Source organism: Dendrobates tinctorius, unplaced genomic scaffold, assembly GCF_039654945.1.
Source record: "Dendrobates tinctorius isolate UK_male_01 unplaced genomic scaffold, ASM3965494v1 ptg000038l, whole genome shotgun sequence".
NCBI classification, from domain to species: Eukaryota; Metazoa; Chordata; class Amphibia; order Anura; family Dendrobatidae; genus Dendrobates; species Dendrobates tinctorius.
In genome coordinates this window covers 27,569,598-27,588,810 of record NW_027361706.1, presented here as the reverse complement: position 1 = coordinate 27,588,810, position 19,213 = coordinate 27,569,598, and the positions used below count along the sequence as shown (strand labels likewise).

At 45.0% G+C, this 19,213-nt stretch overlaps 1 protein-coding gene across 8 annotated transcripts in view; it reads right to left on the bottom strand.

The window, feature by feature from the left end:
- Window positions 1–19,213, bottom strand: part of PBRM1 (polybromo 1) — a 142,830-nt gene that overhangs the window by 73,251 nt on the left and 50,366 nt on the right. For all 8 annotated transcript variants that reach the window (XM_073574310.1, XM_073574309.1, XM_073574312.1 and 5 more), the window contains exons 10-12: window positions 19,050–19,141; window positions 13,175–13,397; window positions 8,587–8,728 (exon numbers count right to left, since the gene is read on the bottom strand). In XM_073574310.1, the coding sequence (XP_073430411.1) occupies window positions 8,587–8,728; window positions 13,175–13,397; window positions 19,050–19,141 (457 nt within the window). The remainder of the gene's footprint in view (window positions 1–8,586; window positions 8,729–13,174; window positions 13,398–19,049; window positions 19,142–19,213) is intronic.

The following is a 19,213-nucleotide window of genomic DNA, read 5'->3' as shown; positions in this document are numbered from 1 at the left end:
ACTAAAAACATTAAAAAATATTAAAAAATAAACTAAAAAGCTTCATAACGGGCACAGAAACAAAGTGAATGTCAATAAGGCTTCTCAATTGTGAGATTTAACCCCTCTGGTGCCAATGTCCCTAATTTGAAAATCCAAAAACTTTCCCTCCTGATTAAATTCTCATAGCGGTTTGTCACGTTATCTTTGATATGCTCTATAATTGTGAGCTTCAACGAACTTGGATTCTTATTATGTGCAAGCAGGAAATGTTTAGCTAAACTGTGCAGCAAATACCCGTTTTTGATGTTTTGACGGTGTTTATTCAGGCTATTGTGCATAGACTGAATAGTCCTGCCCACGTATCGTGGCCCACAATCACATTCAATTACATAAATAAACATAGTTTGACTGGCAGGTGACGTGGCAATTAATTTTAAAAATTGTACCAGTAGTGCGAGATTTAAAATGTTGCACCCCATTCAGAATGGATGTGCAACAAAGGCACTTAGGAGTTCTGCAAGCAAAGCACCCTGGGTTATGCGAACCTTGAGTGGTTGGTAGAGGTAAATGTCTGACGGATGTATTACTCGGGGCCACAAAATTACGAAGGGTCCGGTTTTTCCTAAAGATTGACATAGGTTGTGCCGGTATGTGGGTTGACAAGACAGGATCACCCTTCAAAATAAACCAATACTTTTTTATTAGATTACGTATGGAGGCGTGAGACTGATTAAAGGTGGTAATTAGGCTCCATTTCACCAAATCCGCAGGTTCGGCCTTCTTTTGCGAAACAATTTTATCTTTACTTCTATTTCTAATTTTCTCAATGCAGTCTTTTTGTGAAAAGTTGTTAGCCCTAGTAAAGGCGTCCTTCAATCATTTTTTAGGATAACCCTTGTCTATGAATCGGTCCTCTAAAATTTTAGCCTCTTTTAAAAAATCACTAACATTGGTACAATTCTTACGGACTCTCCAATATTGCCCGTAGGGGATATTCAAAATCCATTTAAGGACATGGCCGCTGGAGAAATTAAAGGGAATCTGTCACCCCTTTTTTGAGATATCATATAATGATATCATTCAATTGTGTGTCACATAAGGATTCTATTAGTACTTTTGCTTCCCCCTGACCCCGCACCTTTCATGCATAAATACCTTTTTTATATCGGTTCAGATGTATGTAAACTGACACTGTCCAGTCCGCTGGGCGGGGCTTAGTCAACTGCTCCTCCCCTCCCTTTCTTGCTCTACGCATTTCTTCTTGTGTAGAGCAAGACAGGGAGGGGGTGGGAGCAGGTGAATAAGCCCCGCCCAGCGGACCGAACCGTGGCAGTTTACATACATCTGAACCGATATAAAAAAGGTATTTATGCAGGAAAGGTGCGGGGTCAGAGGGAAGCAAAAGTACTAAGAGAACCCTTATGTGACACACAATTGAATGATATCATTATATGATATCTCAAAAAAGGGGTGACAGATTCCCTTTAAGGTAGCTGTTAACATCTACTCTTTTGAAATGAGTTGATGTTTAAATTCTACCATGTTGGTCAACATTAATCATCAGATCCAAAAATTGGATACCTGTGGTAGATATATTGGAGGAGAACTTGAGACCCCAAGTATTATGGTTCAGGGAATGGGTGAATTCAATTGCTTTTGATTCTGAACCGGTCCAGATTATGAACAAGTCATCAATAAAGCGTCTATCCTGCCATTGGCGATTGGCAGGATAGTCCTATATAGACGCTTTATTGATGACTTGTTGCCGGATCGGGACATGATAGTAAGCATCCTTGAGGTCCAGGACTGCCATGTAGCACTTAGGAAAGAGGAGCTTCACCGCCGACCTTATCGTTTCCATCTTGAATGATGGGATTATCAGATATTTGTTGAGGCCTTTCAAATTTATAATCGTCCTCCAGGAATTGTCTGTTTTTTTTATGAGAAATAGGGGGAGTAAAAACCTTCCTTCCTTTCCTTTTCCGGAACTTCTTCCAGGACATGTTTGTCTAGGAGTGATAAAATACTTCTCCCTCCAGACTTTCTTGTTTTTCTTGAGATGACTGTACTGGAGTCTGCATGTATCTTGTGGCGGCCAGTGGTGGAATCTTAACTCCAGGTGCTGGATGAGATCCTCTCACAGGCTGGGAGGAAGTGAGAGAGCCTTCCCCCCACCTGAGAAGGACCGTCACTGGGAGGGTTTTTTGGCGTCTTCGGAGGGCTTGCCGAAACAGAAGCCTCTTCCACCTCTGAATCGCTTGTCAGAGTTGTTTCTGCCTCGATCCCTGTACTGCTGTCTTTTGAATTTTCGGCCCTTCTGAAAGGAGCGCCGAAAGGCCTGAAATGGCTGTTTTGGGAAATTCTTCTTTTTGTCGACGGCTTTCTCCAATACGTCATCCAATGCCGGTACAAACAGGAAATTTCTCTCACATGGCAGAGAGCAGAGTTTCATCTTTGCCTGTGTGTCCCCCGGCCTGCATTTGAGCCATACTGCACGGCGTCCCACATTGGTTAAGGCTGCTGATTTTGCTGCTAGCCTGGCTGAATCTGCTGAAGCCTCAGCGAGAAACACCGCCGCTGCTCTGATGGCCGGCATTGCTTCCAAAATAGACTCCCTGGGGACTCCTTGCTCTAGCTGATCCTCCAGGTTGTCAACCCAAATTTTTAGGGATCTAGCCACACAAGTGGCCGCGATGGCGGGCCTTAGTGCCCCAGTCGAGGCCTCCCAGGCTGTTTTAAGACAATTGTCTGTTTTTCGGTCCAGAGATTCCTTTAGGGAACCTAAATCCTCAAAGGGTAGGGAGGATTTTCTGGTGACTTTTGAGATAGCTACATCAATTTTTGGAGCTCTATCCCAGGATGAGGATGCCTCTTCCTCAAAGGGGTACCTCCTTTTCAGGGAACTGATTATCTGGGACTTCTTCTCTGGTTTTTCCCATTCCCTTTTTATGAGTCCTTCCAGCTGATCATTAATAGGGAAGGCTCTACGTTTTTTCTTTTGCAACCCGCTAAACATGAGTTCCTGAGCAGTCTTTTTTGCTCGCTCATCTACCAGCCCCATAGTAGACCGGATTGCCTTTATAAGCTTATCTGTAGCTTCTACTGGGAATGTGTCTTCCTCGTCAGAACTGCTATCCGAATAGCGGGATTTATCCGAGTCCTCCTGTGGAGTCCTCCTGAGAGACTACTGAGGGACCGGATCTATCTCTTTGCTTTGTTATCCGTATCTGCTGATTGTAACGCCCTCACTGATTTACAGACCTCTGATTGAAGTAGGGATCTCAGGTTGTCAGAGAGAAGGAGGGTGTCTCTTCCGCTACTGTTTTGTTAATACAGTCCTGGCACAAACTTTTACTCCAAGATGCTCCTAAGGGGCTATTGCATAAGGGACATTCCTTATTCTTGGATTTTGACCTACTCTTCTTAGGGACCTCCTATACTTCACCCCACCAATGTATGTAAAAAGAGGGGAGAGAGAAGACAAGAGAGAGAGAAAGAACAGACATTAGCGTGCTGGACTTTCTCGAAGCTCACTCACCACTCGGACGCTTCACAGAACGGGTACCGGATCTAGAGGCTGACTGGTCTTCTCACTGTCTCCCAAAGAGACTAGGGACCCCTCCTTTTTGTGGTGACGATCCGCCCGTGCGCTGCCCGAGCGGCTCCCACTGCTGCTGCGGCACGTCTGGCTCTTCAACCGCCTCTCCTGCACCTCCTGGTGCGGCTGCAGGTGTTCTGGTGAAGGGCTCTCCATTGCCTAGCTGCTGCTGTTTTCTGACGAAAGCAGTCACTTCTAACCTAGTAATGGTTCAGTGACGCCCACCAGTACTACTGCTGAGTTTAAATATCAGTGTGTCTCCCTTTTTTTTTTTTTGTAATTAGCCACCTGGTTGATCCCACCTGCCGGCCGCTTGCGCATGCACGCTATCATGCCTCTGATAATTAGAGCGCACTCCTTATGCCCGCTTGAAGATCGTGCCTGAGCGCACCCTGCTGTAACCAGTGCGCGCATACTGCTATGTGGCCGTACCGCGCTCTGTCCTGTGTGCACTCTCTGCCCTCCTGCTACCTCCCGGATGCCACAGGCTCTACTTCCGGTGCGCGCTCCCGGCCTCTCCATGGATTCCCCGGGAGTCCGCGCTGCTGTGGATTATACTACCAGCGTGCGCCCCGCCTGCTGTTGCCCCCGGTGTGCGCGCTCAGCTCCGACCACTGGGCGCATTTGGGTGTCCCCATCAGCTGCACGTACCGGCTTTTCCCTTCCGATGCGCGCCCAGTTCACCGCTAATGCAGCACTCCCTGCTATTATCTGCCATGACACCTGCCCCCCACATACCTGCGATCACACCGGACCCGGTATCCTGGAGGAACATGGACGTCACCCTGGCCACTACTGATAACAGGAACCCAGAACTTCTTTCCAGGGCTCACGGCCAGTGGGGTCTGGCGTCTGGCCTCAACAGGGAGGGTACACTTACGCGGCTTCCGAGAAGCTTAACTTCTGCCCGGGCACCGGTGTCTCATGGGCTGTATGGCCACCGGTTGTAACCAGGGAGGGAACACAAAGTGACCTCCGTGGACTTTTATGGGGCATATTGGTCATCAGGGAGGGTACACCAAAGTGGTCTCCGAGGCTCAACCTTCACCCGGGCATCTGCCTCACGGGCTGTGGCCATGCACTCGCTCAGGGGGGGACATAGGAATATATGGCCCCAGAGGCGACTATCGGTACCTGGTGACGGGTGTAGGAGACCAGCGCCTGCCAGTAATCACTCGACCCAGGCCCAGGCATCCTCTTCTTTCTTCCATAATCTTCAAGAGGTTTTTCATCTTGAGGGTTCCCCATCGAGGACAGGAAACCAACTGATGCGGAGAGAGGAGCCGTTCCTTTTATCTTGAAGGTTTCCGGTCCTCGTTGGGCGGAACCCCTCTCCCGTGGTGCCGTCATGTAGAATGGAAAAATAGAAGTAAAGATAAAATTGTTTCGCAAAAGAAGGCCGAACCTGCGGATTTGGTGAAATGGAGCCTAATTACCACCTTTAATCAGTCTCACGCCTCCATACGTAATCTAATAAAAAAGTATTGGTTTATTTTGAAGGGTGATCCTGTCTTGTCAACCCACATACCGGCAAACCTATGACAATCTTTAGGAAAAACCAGACCCTTCGTAATTTTGTGGCCCCGAGTAATACATCCGTCAGACATTTACCTCTACCAACCACTCAAGGTTCGCATATCCCAGGGTGTTTTGCTTGCAGAACTCCTAAGTGCCTTTGTTGCACATCCATTCTGAATGGGGTGCAACATTTTAAATCTCGCACTACTGGTACAATTTTTAAAATTAATTGCCACGTCACCTGCCAGTCAAACTATGTTATTTATTTAATTGAATGTGATTGTGGGCCACGATACGTGGGCAGGACTATTCAGTCTATGCACAATAGCCTGAATAAACACCGTCAAAACAACAAAAACAGGTATTTGCTGCACAGTTTAGCTAAACATTTCCTGCTTGCACATAATAAGAATCCAAGTTCGTTGAAGCTCACAATTATAGAGCATATCAAAGATAACGTGACAAACCGCTATGAGAACTTAATCAGGAGGGAAAGTTTTGGGATTTTCAAATTAGGGACATTGGCACCAGAGGGGTCAAATCTCACAATTGAGAAGCCTTATTGACATTCACTTTGTTTCTGTGCCCGTTATGAAGCTTTTTAGTTTATTTTTTAATATTTTTTAATGTTTTTAGTAATATTGTGATTGCTCATTTTATCTGTTATGTAATTTTATATTCTATATAATTGTTTTTACTTTATTTACTATGTTTTTAAATTGCCATGTTGTAATAATCACCTATCGCTTCCTACTGGCTACTGTCCCTTTAAATACCTGCCCCCTATGTGATCAGTGTACTGCCACCTGAGGAAGACAGATGACTCTGTTGAAACGCGTTGTGGACTATGCATTAATAAAAAGAAGATTTTAAATCCACCATCTCCTTGCTCTGCACTCCTTTTGACCGGGTTATTATCCAGAATTGACAAAGCACTTAATATCTCATTGGCGAAAACAGTGTATTTCTATGGACTCAGGCAATTGATAGCAAATATGAAGATTCCCTTGAAAGACAAACACAGATTAGGACTAGTGATGAGTGAGCATGCTCGGATAGTGCTAATTGAGCATGCTTAGATGTAACCCAAGTGTCTTGGGCGCGCTCAAGTAATACATTAGAGTCCCTGCGGCTGCATGTCTCGAAACTGTTTGACAGCAGCACACGTGCATGAATCACCTGTTTGTTTGACAGCCACAACACATGCATGGTTCGCCTATCAAACAGGTAATCCATGCACGTGGTGTGGCTGTTGATCAGCCGAGGGCACTCGAACATATTACACCAGAGTAAACTCACATAGCGCTATCCGAGCACACTCGCCCATCTCTAATTAGGACCAAATAACATCAACCGCTCGCAAACTGTGAAGTTCAAAGTGAAGATAAATATATATATTATACAAATATGCACAAGTAGTTTTCAGGCACGTAATAAAGGACAAAAAATAAAAACTAATAGTGAAGCAAAGCCTTCTCCTTACAATCACATTATCTACTATGGAGAACATCTCAACATTCACATCAAAGAACAATTAGAAAAACAATCTCAGCAGCAATGGCCTGAAATAATCCAATACAGTCATGGCCAAAAGTTTTGAGAATGACACAAATATTAATTTTTACAAAGTCTACTGCTTCATTTTTTCTAATGGCAATTTGCATATACTCCAGAATGTTATAAAGAGTGATCAGCTTAACAGCAATTACTTGCAAAGTCAATATTTGCCTAGAAAATGAACTTTATCCCCCAAAACACATTTCAACATCATTGCAGCCCTGCCTTAAAAGGACCAGCTAACATCGTTTCAGTGATTGCTCCATTAACACAGGTGTGGGTGTTGATGAGGACAGGGCTGGAGATCAATCTGTCATGATTAAGTAAGAATGACACCACTGGACACTTTAAAAGGAGGCTGGTGCTTGGCATCATTGTTTCTCTTCTGTTAACCATGGTTATCTCTAAAGAAACACGTGCAGTCATCATTGCACTGCACAAAAATGGCCTAACAGGGAAGAGTATCGCAGCTAGAAAGATTGCACCTCAGTCAACAATCTATCGCATCATCAAGAACTTCAAGGAGAGAGGATCCCTTGTTGCCAAAAAGGCTCCAGGGCGCCCAAGAAAGACCAGTAAGCGCCAGGACCGTCTCTTAAAAGTGTTTCAGCTGCGGGATCGGGCTACCAGCAGTGCAGAGCTTGCGCAGGAATGGCAGCAGGCAGGTGTGAGTGCCCTCACACCTGCACGCACTGTGAGGCGGAGACTCTTGAAGCAAGACCTGGTCTCAAGGAGGGGAGCAAGGCCTGGTCTCAAGGAGGGCAGCAAAGAAGCCACTTCTCTCCAGAAAAAACATCATGGACAGAGTGATATTCTGCAAGAGGTACAGGGAGTGGACTGCTGAGGACTGGGGTAAAGTCATTTTCTCTGATGAATCCCCTTTTCGATTGTTTGGGACATCTGGAAAACGGCTTATTCGGAGAAGACGAGGTGAGCGCTACCACCAGTCTTGTCTCACGCCAACTGTCAAGCATCCTGAAACCATTCATGTGTGGGGTTGCTTCTCAGCCAAGTGAATGGGCTCTCTCTCAGTCTTGCCTAAAAACACAGCCATGAATAAAGAATGGTACCAGAATGTCCTCGGAGAGCAACTTCTCCCAACCGTCCAAGAGCAGTTTGGTGATCAACAATGCCTTTTTCAACATGATGGAGCACCTTGCCATAAAGCAAAGGTGATAACTAAATGGCTCAGGGAACAAAACAGAGATTTTGGGACCATGGCCTGGAAACTCCCCAGATCTTAATCCCATTGAGAACTTGTGGTCAATCATCAAGAGACGGGTGGACAAACAAAAACCTTCAAATTCAGACAAAATAAAAGCATTGATTTTGCAAGAATGGACTGCTATCAGTCAGGATTTGATCCAGAAGTTGATTGAGAGCATGCCAGGGAGAATTGCAGAGGTCCTGAAGAAGAAGGGTCAACACTGCAAATATTGACTTGCTGCATTAACTCATTCTAACTGTCAATATAACCTTTTGTTACTCATAATATTGTTGCAATTATATTTCTGTATGTGATAAAAACATCTGACAAACACAAATAAAAACCAGAGGGCAGCAGATCATGTGAAAATATAATATTTATGTCATTCTCAAAACTTTTGGCCATGACTGTGTGTTCCAGTCACAACAGCCAAGCTAACTGATGGCTGGTTACAACAGCACATTTATGCATTATACAGTGTAAGGGTGTCTATACAAGTTGGGGTTTTGAGCCATGGAGCTTAGAAAAAGGAGATAATTTGCAAGTAAAAGCTGCGGTATTCCGGTGTGCGTTTTTTGCTGCGCAGTTCTCTCCCATGCAAACCTGACCGCCAAGTGTGCGGACAGCTTCAATAAGCAGGCACAAATCTCTATATGCTACTCAGACCTTTTACTTTCCATCGGTCATGATACTAAAACTTGAGTGATGTCGGTGGGGCTCTTACCTGCATCAGCTGCTGCAGCTTGAAGACCCGTTTGTAAATTGCCGAGTTTGGGACGTTGTACCGTTTCGCATTTTCAAACATTAAGTTTAGGTCTGCCTCCAGTTGGTCCAGACTATCATAGTCCTGGTTCTTTAGTTTAGTTCTGCAAAAAATATGGACGACATCTGTAACTAGGAATTGCTGCTGTTATACACATTACTTAAAGGCAACCTGTCACATTATATGTGCAGGCCGATCTGTGCACACCATGGTATAGAGGAGGGGACGCTGAGCAGAATGATATATAGGATCGTTGGAAAAGATTAAGTTTAACTTGTATTTTATTAATTGAAGTCTCTAGTATCTGTATATGAGTCCAGTGGGAGGTGCTACCAATGACTGACTATTATTATAGTGCCATTTATTCCATGGCGCTTGATATGTGAGGGGGGGGGGTAATCATAACAAAAAAAATGTACAATAATCATGAACAAGTCACGACTGGTCCAGGAGGACAGAGGACCCTGCCCATGAGGTCTCACAGTCTACAAGGGATGGGTGAGGATACAGTAGGTGAGGGCAGAGCTGGTCGTGCAGTGGTGTGGTGGATCAGTGGTTACTGCAGGTTGTAGGCTTGACGGAAGAGGTAGGTCCATCAGGTTGCTTTTGAAGTTTCCACGGTAAACAAGAGTCTGATATGGTGTGGTAGAGAGTTCCAGAGTAGAGGGGATGCGCGGGAGAAATCTTGTATGCAATTGTGGGAAGAGGAGATAAGAGGGGAGTAGAGAAAGAGATCTTGTGAGGATCGGAGGTTGCGTGCAGGAAAGTACCGGGAGACGAAGTCACAGATGTATGGAGGACTCAGGTTGTGGATGGCTTTGAATTCCATGGATAGGGTTTTGAACTGGAGTCTCTGGGTAATGGGGGGCCAGTGAAGGGACTGACAGAGGGGAGAGGCCGGGGAATAGCGGGGGGACAGGTGAATTAGTCGGGCAGCAGAGTTTAGGATCGATTGGAGGGGTACGAGAGTGTTAGAGGGGAAGCCACAAAGCAGGAGGTTGCAGTAGTTGAGGCGGGAGATGAGGAGGGCATGCACTAGTGTTTTTGCAGATTCTAGGGTAAAAGATGTGCAGATCCAGGAGATATTTTTGAGTTGGAGTCAGTAGGAAGTGGAAAGAGTTTAGATATGTGGTTTGAAGGAGAGATCAGACACAAGGGTTACCCGGAGGCAACAAGCTTGCTAACTCCCCTGAAATACTTCTTTAAATTTCAAGCAATGTTTAGGGAATTGACATGGAAAAAAAGGTATAGCCTGAATCAAGTATGAGACGCTACTAATGAGGAAGGAGGGAGGTCTGGCTGCTCCTAAGCCGTGGTTGAATTTTTTGCCCTCGCAATTACAACTTACACTACCTACAGGGCTCCTCAGTTAATATATTATTGGATCATATGCCATGACTTCCAATTTTGCCCTTCTTGGAGGTGGAATAGAGTGGTTTCAAGAACAAGCTTCCAACAGCAGTCCTTATGATTAACCCCTTAATGACAGCCAATACGTCTTTTTACTGACCTGAGATATAAGAGAATATCATCCCCATACAGGCGACAATCCAGCAGCTGATAGCTGTACACTATAGCTGACAACTTGCTTTATCACAAATGATCAGTGCTGGCAACGTCCATATCTGTTTAACCCCTTAGTTGCTGCTGTCAAAAGTGATTACATCAAATAAATGATTAATAGATTGTGGGGGCTTCCGCTCTAATCTAATTGACACACCGAGATCATGATTGTGTGGTCCTGATGTTTGCCATAGCAGTTCATGGCCAAATAGCGGCCTTAGAGTCTCCCGGCTATAGCGGTCAGTTCAGAAGTTACCGACATTTAGATGGTAAACAAACACTTTTTCATTCCTGCTATACCACTTTGCATTAATTCTTGAAAATCACCTGAAGGGTTAATAAACTACCTGACTGCAGTTTTCAATATGTCAGGGGGTGCTGTCTTTAAAATGGCATCATGTTTGGGGTTTTCCAATATATAGGACCCCCAAAGTCACTTCAAACCTGGATTGGTCCCTCAAAAAATAAATTTTGTAAATTTCCTTGAAAAAATGAAAAATTACTGCTACATTTTTAAACATCCTGAAAGGCTAACAGAATAAATCAGCATTTTAAAAATGGTGCTGATGTAAGGCAGACATGTGGTAAATGTTATTTATTAATGTTTTGCTGTGGTATGACTCTCTGGATTAAAGGGATAATTGAATGATTGAAAATTGCAATTCTTTTTACATTTTTGTCACGTTTCTGATATTTTTTTATAAATAAACACAAAACATATCAACCTAAATTTACCATTATCATAAAGTAGAGTGCCACGAAAAAAAATCTCTCAAAATCAAAAGGATTTGTTGAAGCGTTCCGGAGTTATTACCACATAAAGTGACATTGGTCACAATTTAAAAAATTTGCCCCGAAACTAAGGGGTTAAAACTTGGGGGGAAAAAACAAAACAAATACCAGACATTGGTAAATATACTCTGGTCATGACTATTTGGCAAAACCTGAAATTACCGGAGTTCTTTAGAATGGAGGGACTCAGCCCCTGGACAAAGACCGGTGTTACGCTCCTAGCTCAAGTACAGTTTCTTGATAGTTTCTAACAAACTCTTTCTTTGGGATTCTTGATAAGTTTCCACATTCCAATAAATGCTTTCATCAGTATCTCCAATTGCGTCATGCTCATAAAACACCTTACATGTAGAAAATAAGCTACATATATTCACATGTATAGTCATTCTTTCTCTCACCATATTTCTTTTTTTATTTTTTGTATACAATCCTTATGTATATTAATTGTACGATGTATAATAATTGCACAAGTATTCATTTTATTTTCTTTACATCCATCTTTATTTTTCCATTTCTTTCCTTCCTTTATCTATTCAAGAGCCACATCATATTTCTACTACCTATACATTCTTATTATAGGTTACATTTTCATCCTTACTTATATGTATCGCCTGGTATATGGTGTATCCCTCCACTGGATATTTCCTGCAATGCCCTAAATTATCTTTTATTCCTTATGAGTTGTCTCCAGGCAATGTATATCTTGCACATTTTCCACCTATCTTACTCTTATTTGGTCCTGTTTACTTGTGCGCACGATCCTCGTTTATGTACGCTTTGTTTCCTCTTTACTTATGTGTGCGGCCGCACACCGCGCATGCGCTGGTTTCCTTGCCTTTATTTCTAGGAACATTCATCCTTTACGCATGCGCAAAGGAGGTATGTTTCGCCGCTTGCGCTGATCTTCATGTCTCCACAGCAGGATATGTTTACTTTCTGCGCACGCGCACTTCTATGCTGATGCAGCTCATCTTGGATTTCATCTTGGCACCTGCGCATCAATCCCACATGGACTTCCGGTTCATATGCGGTTCCCCTGACGAAGCTGCATTGGTGTAGCGATACGCGTGGGGTTTTCCCACACCCTTTCCTCTTGCACCTTACTTATTCCATTCTGGAGCCCTCCCTGCTGATATTTCATTAAGACTTTTTGGAGCCCTCTCTGCTGATATTTTAGCCAGACTTCCAGGTCTTGCTTATTTCGAGTAATCTTCCCTCCTGCTCTTCATAGTGCCTGGGGCACGTTTGGTATTATTCATAATTTCAACCTCCATTTTCATGTGCTTATTTCATGCATCTCCTTATCTCCTACCAGCAGGGACTTGTATAGGTGCTTTGCTCACTCAATTCTTACACCATACCACATGGCTTTTTTTACTGTTAGGTGCTTTTCAGGTTTTCTTAGGGGACGCCCATTAAATGCCTGTGTGTTTTTTGTTACATGAGATTGCTTGTTTGTAGGTTGTTCACATATGTATATAATGACTCAGCTCACCATATTAGTGTTTTATATATTGTGCTTAACCACAAGTAAGCTCAGGTTTATTGCATTTCGCTGATGTGTATACAGTGACTCTATGCATTTAGTTGTATTATAGTACCTGTGTTATATGTGCCATTGTTTGGGTTTGCCATTATTGTACAGGGCTTTCCACCATGTTTGTTGTCCCTATTCAGGGAAGGGTGTCAGTATCATGATTTTAGCTTGTTTTTAAATCCTCCCTTGTTGTGTCTTTGTTACAATAAAATACATGCTTTAATATATTATAGGTGTGCACAGGTCTCTATGCATTGGTCTTTTTTCTTCTTCTTTGGTTGTGCAATTTCCCCATGCATCCTGTAGCACCCGGATTCGCGTCGCATTTATTATTATGACATTGTGGTGCACCCGATATTCTATTATTTGTCATAAAACACCTATATACTCACCTTTAGAGCAGGTGCCATTCCAGCACTATCGGCACTAGCTCTCCCTGGGAATAACAATATTACGCAATCCCTACAGCCAACCAGCGGCCGCTTCACTTTTCCATCCTTCGCACAAATCAGATATCCAGACGCAGTGAGAAAATGCCGCAGTTCTCACCTTTTCTGGATGTCCGTTACATCCAAAGGATCGGTCAAAAAACAACTTTTAGTAAGAGGAATATGGTAATACAGGTTCTCACATTAATATCTGGAACATGGGGTTTACCTAATCTGCTGCAGAGATACGGGATTCTTGATCTGCTGGTAATAATCTCCATACTTCTTCTTTGATGGCAGGTGGAAGAAAGGCTCAGCGATCAGCTGACCCTGGTTATTCCGACAAGACCTCACAGTCTCATAAAGCTGATATAGTGGGCTGGATATATCCATGAATGAGGTTATGCTTTCCCCTTCAGACTCGCCCTCTTCATAGCGAATGGATGACGCTGCTATAGAAACAGAAGACACCAAGTTATTAACCTCAGTGAATGCAGAGAAGACAAACAGCAGACACATCAAAGGAGAACAGCAATGGAGCAACACAAGCAATGGAGTTAACAGATTGGCTGCAGCGCTGTCGACACGTCAGTGCTGCAGACAATTACAGAGCAGCTGCGAAGACTTAGCCCTGGACCCAGTTTTCTTTTTTATTTAAACCACCTGCGCCTGGGGACAGGAGTTTTCTGAAACCTTTAATAAAGAGGCTTATAACAGATATATTGCTTCCTGGGGCTTAACAGCAGGGAAAAGTGCAACAACGTATCCATTCCGTCTGTCACAAGCTTTCAGGTCTGGACATTGGGGGTTGATTTTAAAGTGACATCTGCTCTTCCCTTCAAAAGGTCAGCCCTTAGTAACTAAGGAAGAAGTAGAGGTCTGCTGCACTCATGGGGGGCTCTAATCAATGTTTGATATGTTACAATGTAACAAGCAACAATTCTGCAAGCCTTTACTTCTCCCCATCCCTTCTCACACTGGGTGCAGATGCTGCTGTGATCACAAGACCTCAGCAAGTTTCCTTTACAGAGACAATTGCTGGGCTATTTTTTTTCCTGGCAAAATGATGGACGACATGACGGAAACCCAACCAATCTGTATTTAACTGAATAGATTCCATCTCCCACTGATGATGACGGATTCTTCCCCAGCTCGGACTCAATTTAAAAACCAAAGAAAATCCTACAGATGTCAATATATTACAATTAAAGTAATCTTAGGCTTTTTACATTGTATATAAGTGTGTAATGAAAGTAATATAATTCCGTAAAGGTGGGCATACACTGTCAAAAGTGGTCAAGCGAATGCTCAGCCATTCCTCTCAACCATCCCAACACGATCTGTTTGGCCGCAGTGAAAGTGTTCTTAATGTTCAGAGCAGGATAATCTGTTTTAATAATCTTCGGTCAGTACAAAGGATTGGGCATATTTAATTCTAACATGCCCCCACCTTCATCTCCTAAAGTTAGGGTCACATGACGGCATTTTCTCTCATCTGAGAAAATCTGTGTGATCACACTGACCACACCCCGATCACACTGTCTCGAATGGGAAGATGCTTAAAAAAAAATACATCATGTCAGTCTGTGAAAATTGGACTGGACTCCAATGTTCATCCAAGGGAGGTCTGATTTTTTCCATGGACTCACTGGCTTGCATGGCTGAGCACAATCCAAATAGCAGATGCAAAGCATGCATGCTGCGATTTTTTTCCTCGGACAGACTCTGTCCAAGAAATTGGACAGGTGGACAGCCCCCTTGTCTAACATTGGTCGGAGAGCGATACAATGTTTTGTCGGATCACACTTGAACCAAAAATAGAACTGTCTGCACGAGCCCTTAAACATATCTATTCTGATCTACTGTGATCAATAGAAGGATTTTTGGTACTCACTGTAAAATCTCTTTCTTGAAGCCTTCATTGGGGGACACAAGTAACCATGGGTAAAACAAAACACAAAACAAATATCCTGGAATAAAAAAGTAAAAAAATATATTGCAAAAATTGCATGAAGGTAGTAATAATAGTAATAATAAGGGTATTTAGTTAACATTATTTTGATCAAAATTATGTTAACTAAATACCCTTATTATTACTATTATTACTACCTTCATGCAATTTTTGCAATATATTCTTTTACTTTTTTATTCCAGGATATTTGTTTTGTGTTTTGTTTTTCTCTGTGTAAAGGTCATGTGTTCATATGCAATTACATTTTGCATGCGCATTAATTTACTTTTTCTGCTCAGACCCAGTTTCTCAAGTAACCATGGGTGTATGCTGCTGTCGCTATGAGGCTGACACTATGCAAATAAAGTAAAAACTGGCTCCTCCTCCGTAGCATACACCCACTGACAGGCAGGAAGTACCTCAGTTAGGTGTTAAAGCAGTAGGAGAAGCAACCAACAAACTCCACATATGTACTGGCTCAACAACCAAGGCACGTAGGCCCAAAACCAGTACAAACAAATATCAAGGGTGCTGTGTCCCCCAATGAAGGCTCCAAGAAAGAGATTTTACGGTGAGTACCAAAAATCCTTCTTTCTTTATCACTTCATTGGGGGACACAGGTAACTATGGGACGTCCTAAAGCAGTCCCCAAGGGTGGGAACAGAAAGAATGCAGAGAAAAATAAGGACTGAGGCCGGCCGGTGCGTAACCGCCGCCTGAGCACCTTTCCTTCCTAGGCCTGCGTCGGACAAGGCATGAGTGAGTATGAACTTCGTTAAACTTTGCAAGAATGTGCGAAGAGGACTAGGTCGCAGCCCTGCAACCTCGAAAGCCGAGGCCTAGCGAGAAACTGCCCCAGGAGTTATCCAGAGAATGGACCATAGAGGGGCAAGAAGGACCTAGAGAAGAAAGGACAATGTCTGCACTAATGAGGGATGAAAGGGAACGGAGGACGGCAGGATAATGCAGCCAACTCAGAACTCCCCTGATTTCTCTTGTTGGTAGCCAATAAGGCTAACGGAACCAAATAGTTGTACTTACGCCACCTGAATCAGATCTTCAGTAACTGTCGTAGAAACTTGAGGATGCAGGTTTCCTCGCCCAAAGCATGGTCAGAATGACCTGATGCTAAGAAACCCAGTTCCTCTCAGAAGTAGGCCTCAAAGGCCATGGCGTTAAACTTAAGCGAATGTGAACTGTGGCGGAAGAGGGGCCTTGCGGAAGAATATCCGGATGGTCTGGAAAGCCCCAGGAGGCATACATGAGCATGTACGCCAGCTCCGGGTACCAGATCTGACTTAACAGCTTGTAGTTGTCAGGACTATTGGAAACCCTTCTGACTGATTTTTCTTTTTTTTTTGTGATTAAGGGAAGAGGTGGGGACAGAAGAGGCATCTGAAACTGGGACCACGGAATCACAAGTGCGTCACAACCGACAGCCATCGGATCCTGGGACCTGGTAACGTACCGGGGAACATTTTGGTTAGTACGAGAAGTCATTAGGTGGGCATCCGGAATGCCCCACCTCCGACAAATTTAGTCAAAGATGGCAGTGTTGAGAGACTACTCGAGTGACGCAAAACCCCCGAAGATACAAAAAATCGGATTCCCAGTAGTCTACCACTGGAATGTGGACGGCTGATATGGTGGGAACATGGCCTTCCGCCCAACACAGGATCATTGCTACCTCTACTCTGATCCGTGTGTTGCGAGTCCCGCCTTGGTGGTTTATGTAAGCCACAGCTGTGACAAAATCCAACTGACTGCGGACTGGCTTGCCTGTGAGGAGAGACTACCAGCGGAAGAGGGCAAGAAGAATTGCCCTGATCTCCAAGAGATTGATGGGGAGGAGGGTCTCGTGAACATTCCAGCGACCCTGCTCTGTGAGAATGAGGAAGCCCTCCCCAACCCTAAAGACTGGCATCGATGCTGATGATTTGCCAACGGAGCGGGAGAAATGACCTCCTGCGCAGGGCAGAGGCGGATAGTGTCCACCAAGAGAGGGACTGCTTCATGTTGAGAGGTAAAAGCACTGGCCAATTCAGGGAAACAGTCCAGGGAAACAATTCTCTTGTCCCAGGTAGACCAGAGGGCCAACTGAAGAGGGTGGGTATGAAACTGGGCATAAGGCACAGTTTCCATGACAGCCGCCATGACCTTCGTGAAGACCCTGGTAGCGGACGCCAGGCTGAACTGGAGTGCCGTGAACTGGAATGGTGCTCCTGTATCGCAAACCGAAGGAACCTCCGATGCCGTACACTAACAGAAATGTGCAGGAAAGCATCCTGAATGTCCACAGAGCAAAGTAAATCCCCCTGCTCCATGGAGGGGATCCTCGAGCGCAAGGACTCCATTCTGAAGAGGCGAATCCGGAGGTGGCAATGAACTGCCATGCTTTCCTGCTCGAGGTCTAAGATCGGGCGGGGAGAAACGTCTTTTTTCGGGAGTACGAAGAGGTTCGAGTAGAACCCAGAAAACCGTCCGTGCCAAGGAACGGGTACAATGACACCTGAGCTTAGGCAGGGAAGAGACGGCTTGGAGAACCCATAAGAGGGTTGATTTAGCGGGAAGGAGAAACGTCTTCCTGGGGGCGAAGAAAATTCCATTTTGTAGCCAGATGTAACGATCTCCCTGACCCAGGCGTCGTCGACCTCCGACAACCAAGTCTCCGTGAAAAGAAGAAACCCGCCTTCCACCCTGGAAAGATTCCCAGGTAGGGGTGACCTGTCATTAGAGGTGAATCTGTGATAGGGGGATCTGGAGGACTTAGAGAGACGGGTCCTAGGCCTCCAGTGAGGAATAGCTTGAAGAAAGGTTTCCTTCTTTCCCCTTGTGCAGAAGAACGATCCTGCTGGAAGAACCACCAGAGGAAAGGCAGAGAGGTGCTCTTACCTCTGGTGGCGTCGGCAGTGACCTGGACCAGTTTGGTCCCAAAGAGCCTGGATTCCTGGAATGGCAGGGAGGTGCTAGATCTGCTAGCTCCACTGTAGGAGCCGCCGCCATAATGCCCCGGCGAAGTATCTTGGTCCAGGCAGATATGGCTTTCAGCACTCAAGTGGAGGCTAAATTAAGTCAGGGAGAAGTGCATGACGCCACTAAGGCCCATACAGTTAAGCCATAATCTGTCTGTCCGTAGAGAGACGCCGCATCAGGACTGGGCAAGACTGTTTGAGAAGCTAAGCGTGAATAAAGGCGGATCCACCTTAGGCGAATCGGACCATATGCTGACAAGGTCTGAACTAAAAGGGTATAGAGTGTCCAGATGTTTTCTTTCCGAGAAGCGTTACCGGGATGTTCCCAGTGTCTAGAGGCGCGAAAATTGAACTGAGGTGGAGCCGGGAGGAAAGTGGCCTATCTACAGCGGGGACCTATACACAGGTAAACGGGGGAGCTGCTGCACGGGGGAAGCTGCTGCAGGGGGGGGGGGAGAAGGGGCCCGCTGGCGTACCACCTGCTTGAATCCGGCTCCTCTTGCTAGATGATAGATGAGGATCGCATCAGGCACCTTCGGAAGTGAGAGGGTCCTGGGAATGAAGATCCTCCTTCCCGCACAGTCTCCGGACGGTGCAGAAGACGGCATCAACCCCTTACCAGAAGGAGGAAGGCCACCACCGGTGTCCACCGTCTTCCTCTCAGCCCTCTCCGAGGAGAGGGGTGAGGAGGGGATAAGGCAAGAACTGGCCACCGAGAGTCACCCTGAAACACCCCGACGGGGGACAGGGGACAAAATCCTGCCAGTGGGTCCGAAAGTGGGCGATGTGGGTGACACCACACTGCTCTCTTGGTCGCTTAAATGTGGGAAAACAGGGTGAGAATTCTGCACCCTGTTACCCGATGAGCTGTATCTGAAAAAGGAAAAAAGATTAATAAATTCACACAGAAACCTGTGAAAGAAAAAACACTGCGGATCTGGTGTTAGATCCAGATCCGCCTCCTACAGACACTAAGCTTAAACTGAGGTACTTCCTGCCTGTCAGTGGGTGTATGCTACGGAGGAGGAGCCAGTTTTTACTTTATTTGCATAGTGTCAGCCTCCTAGCAGCAACAGCATACACCCATGGTTACCTGTGTCCCCCAATGAAGCGATAAAGAAAAGTAGTTACCACGGCATTCCATGGTACACAATGCTGTGAAAATAAAAAACAGGTCTTACCGTTTAGAGAAGCATCCTCCTCACTCTCTGAGCCATATTGGAGTGCCATTGTGATGGCAGACAATCGATCTCCTTGGGCTGGCCGCTTGTTCCTAAAAAATTGGATAAGTGTAATAGCGAGTCAATATACATAGGCTTATTCACAGGATAGGACAACAGGCACC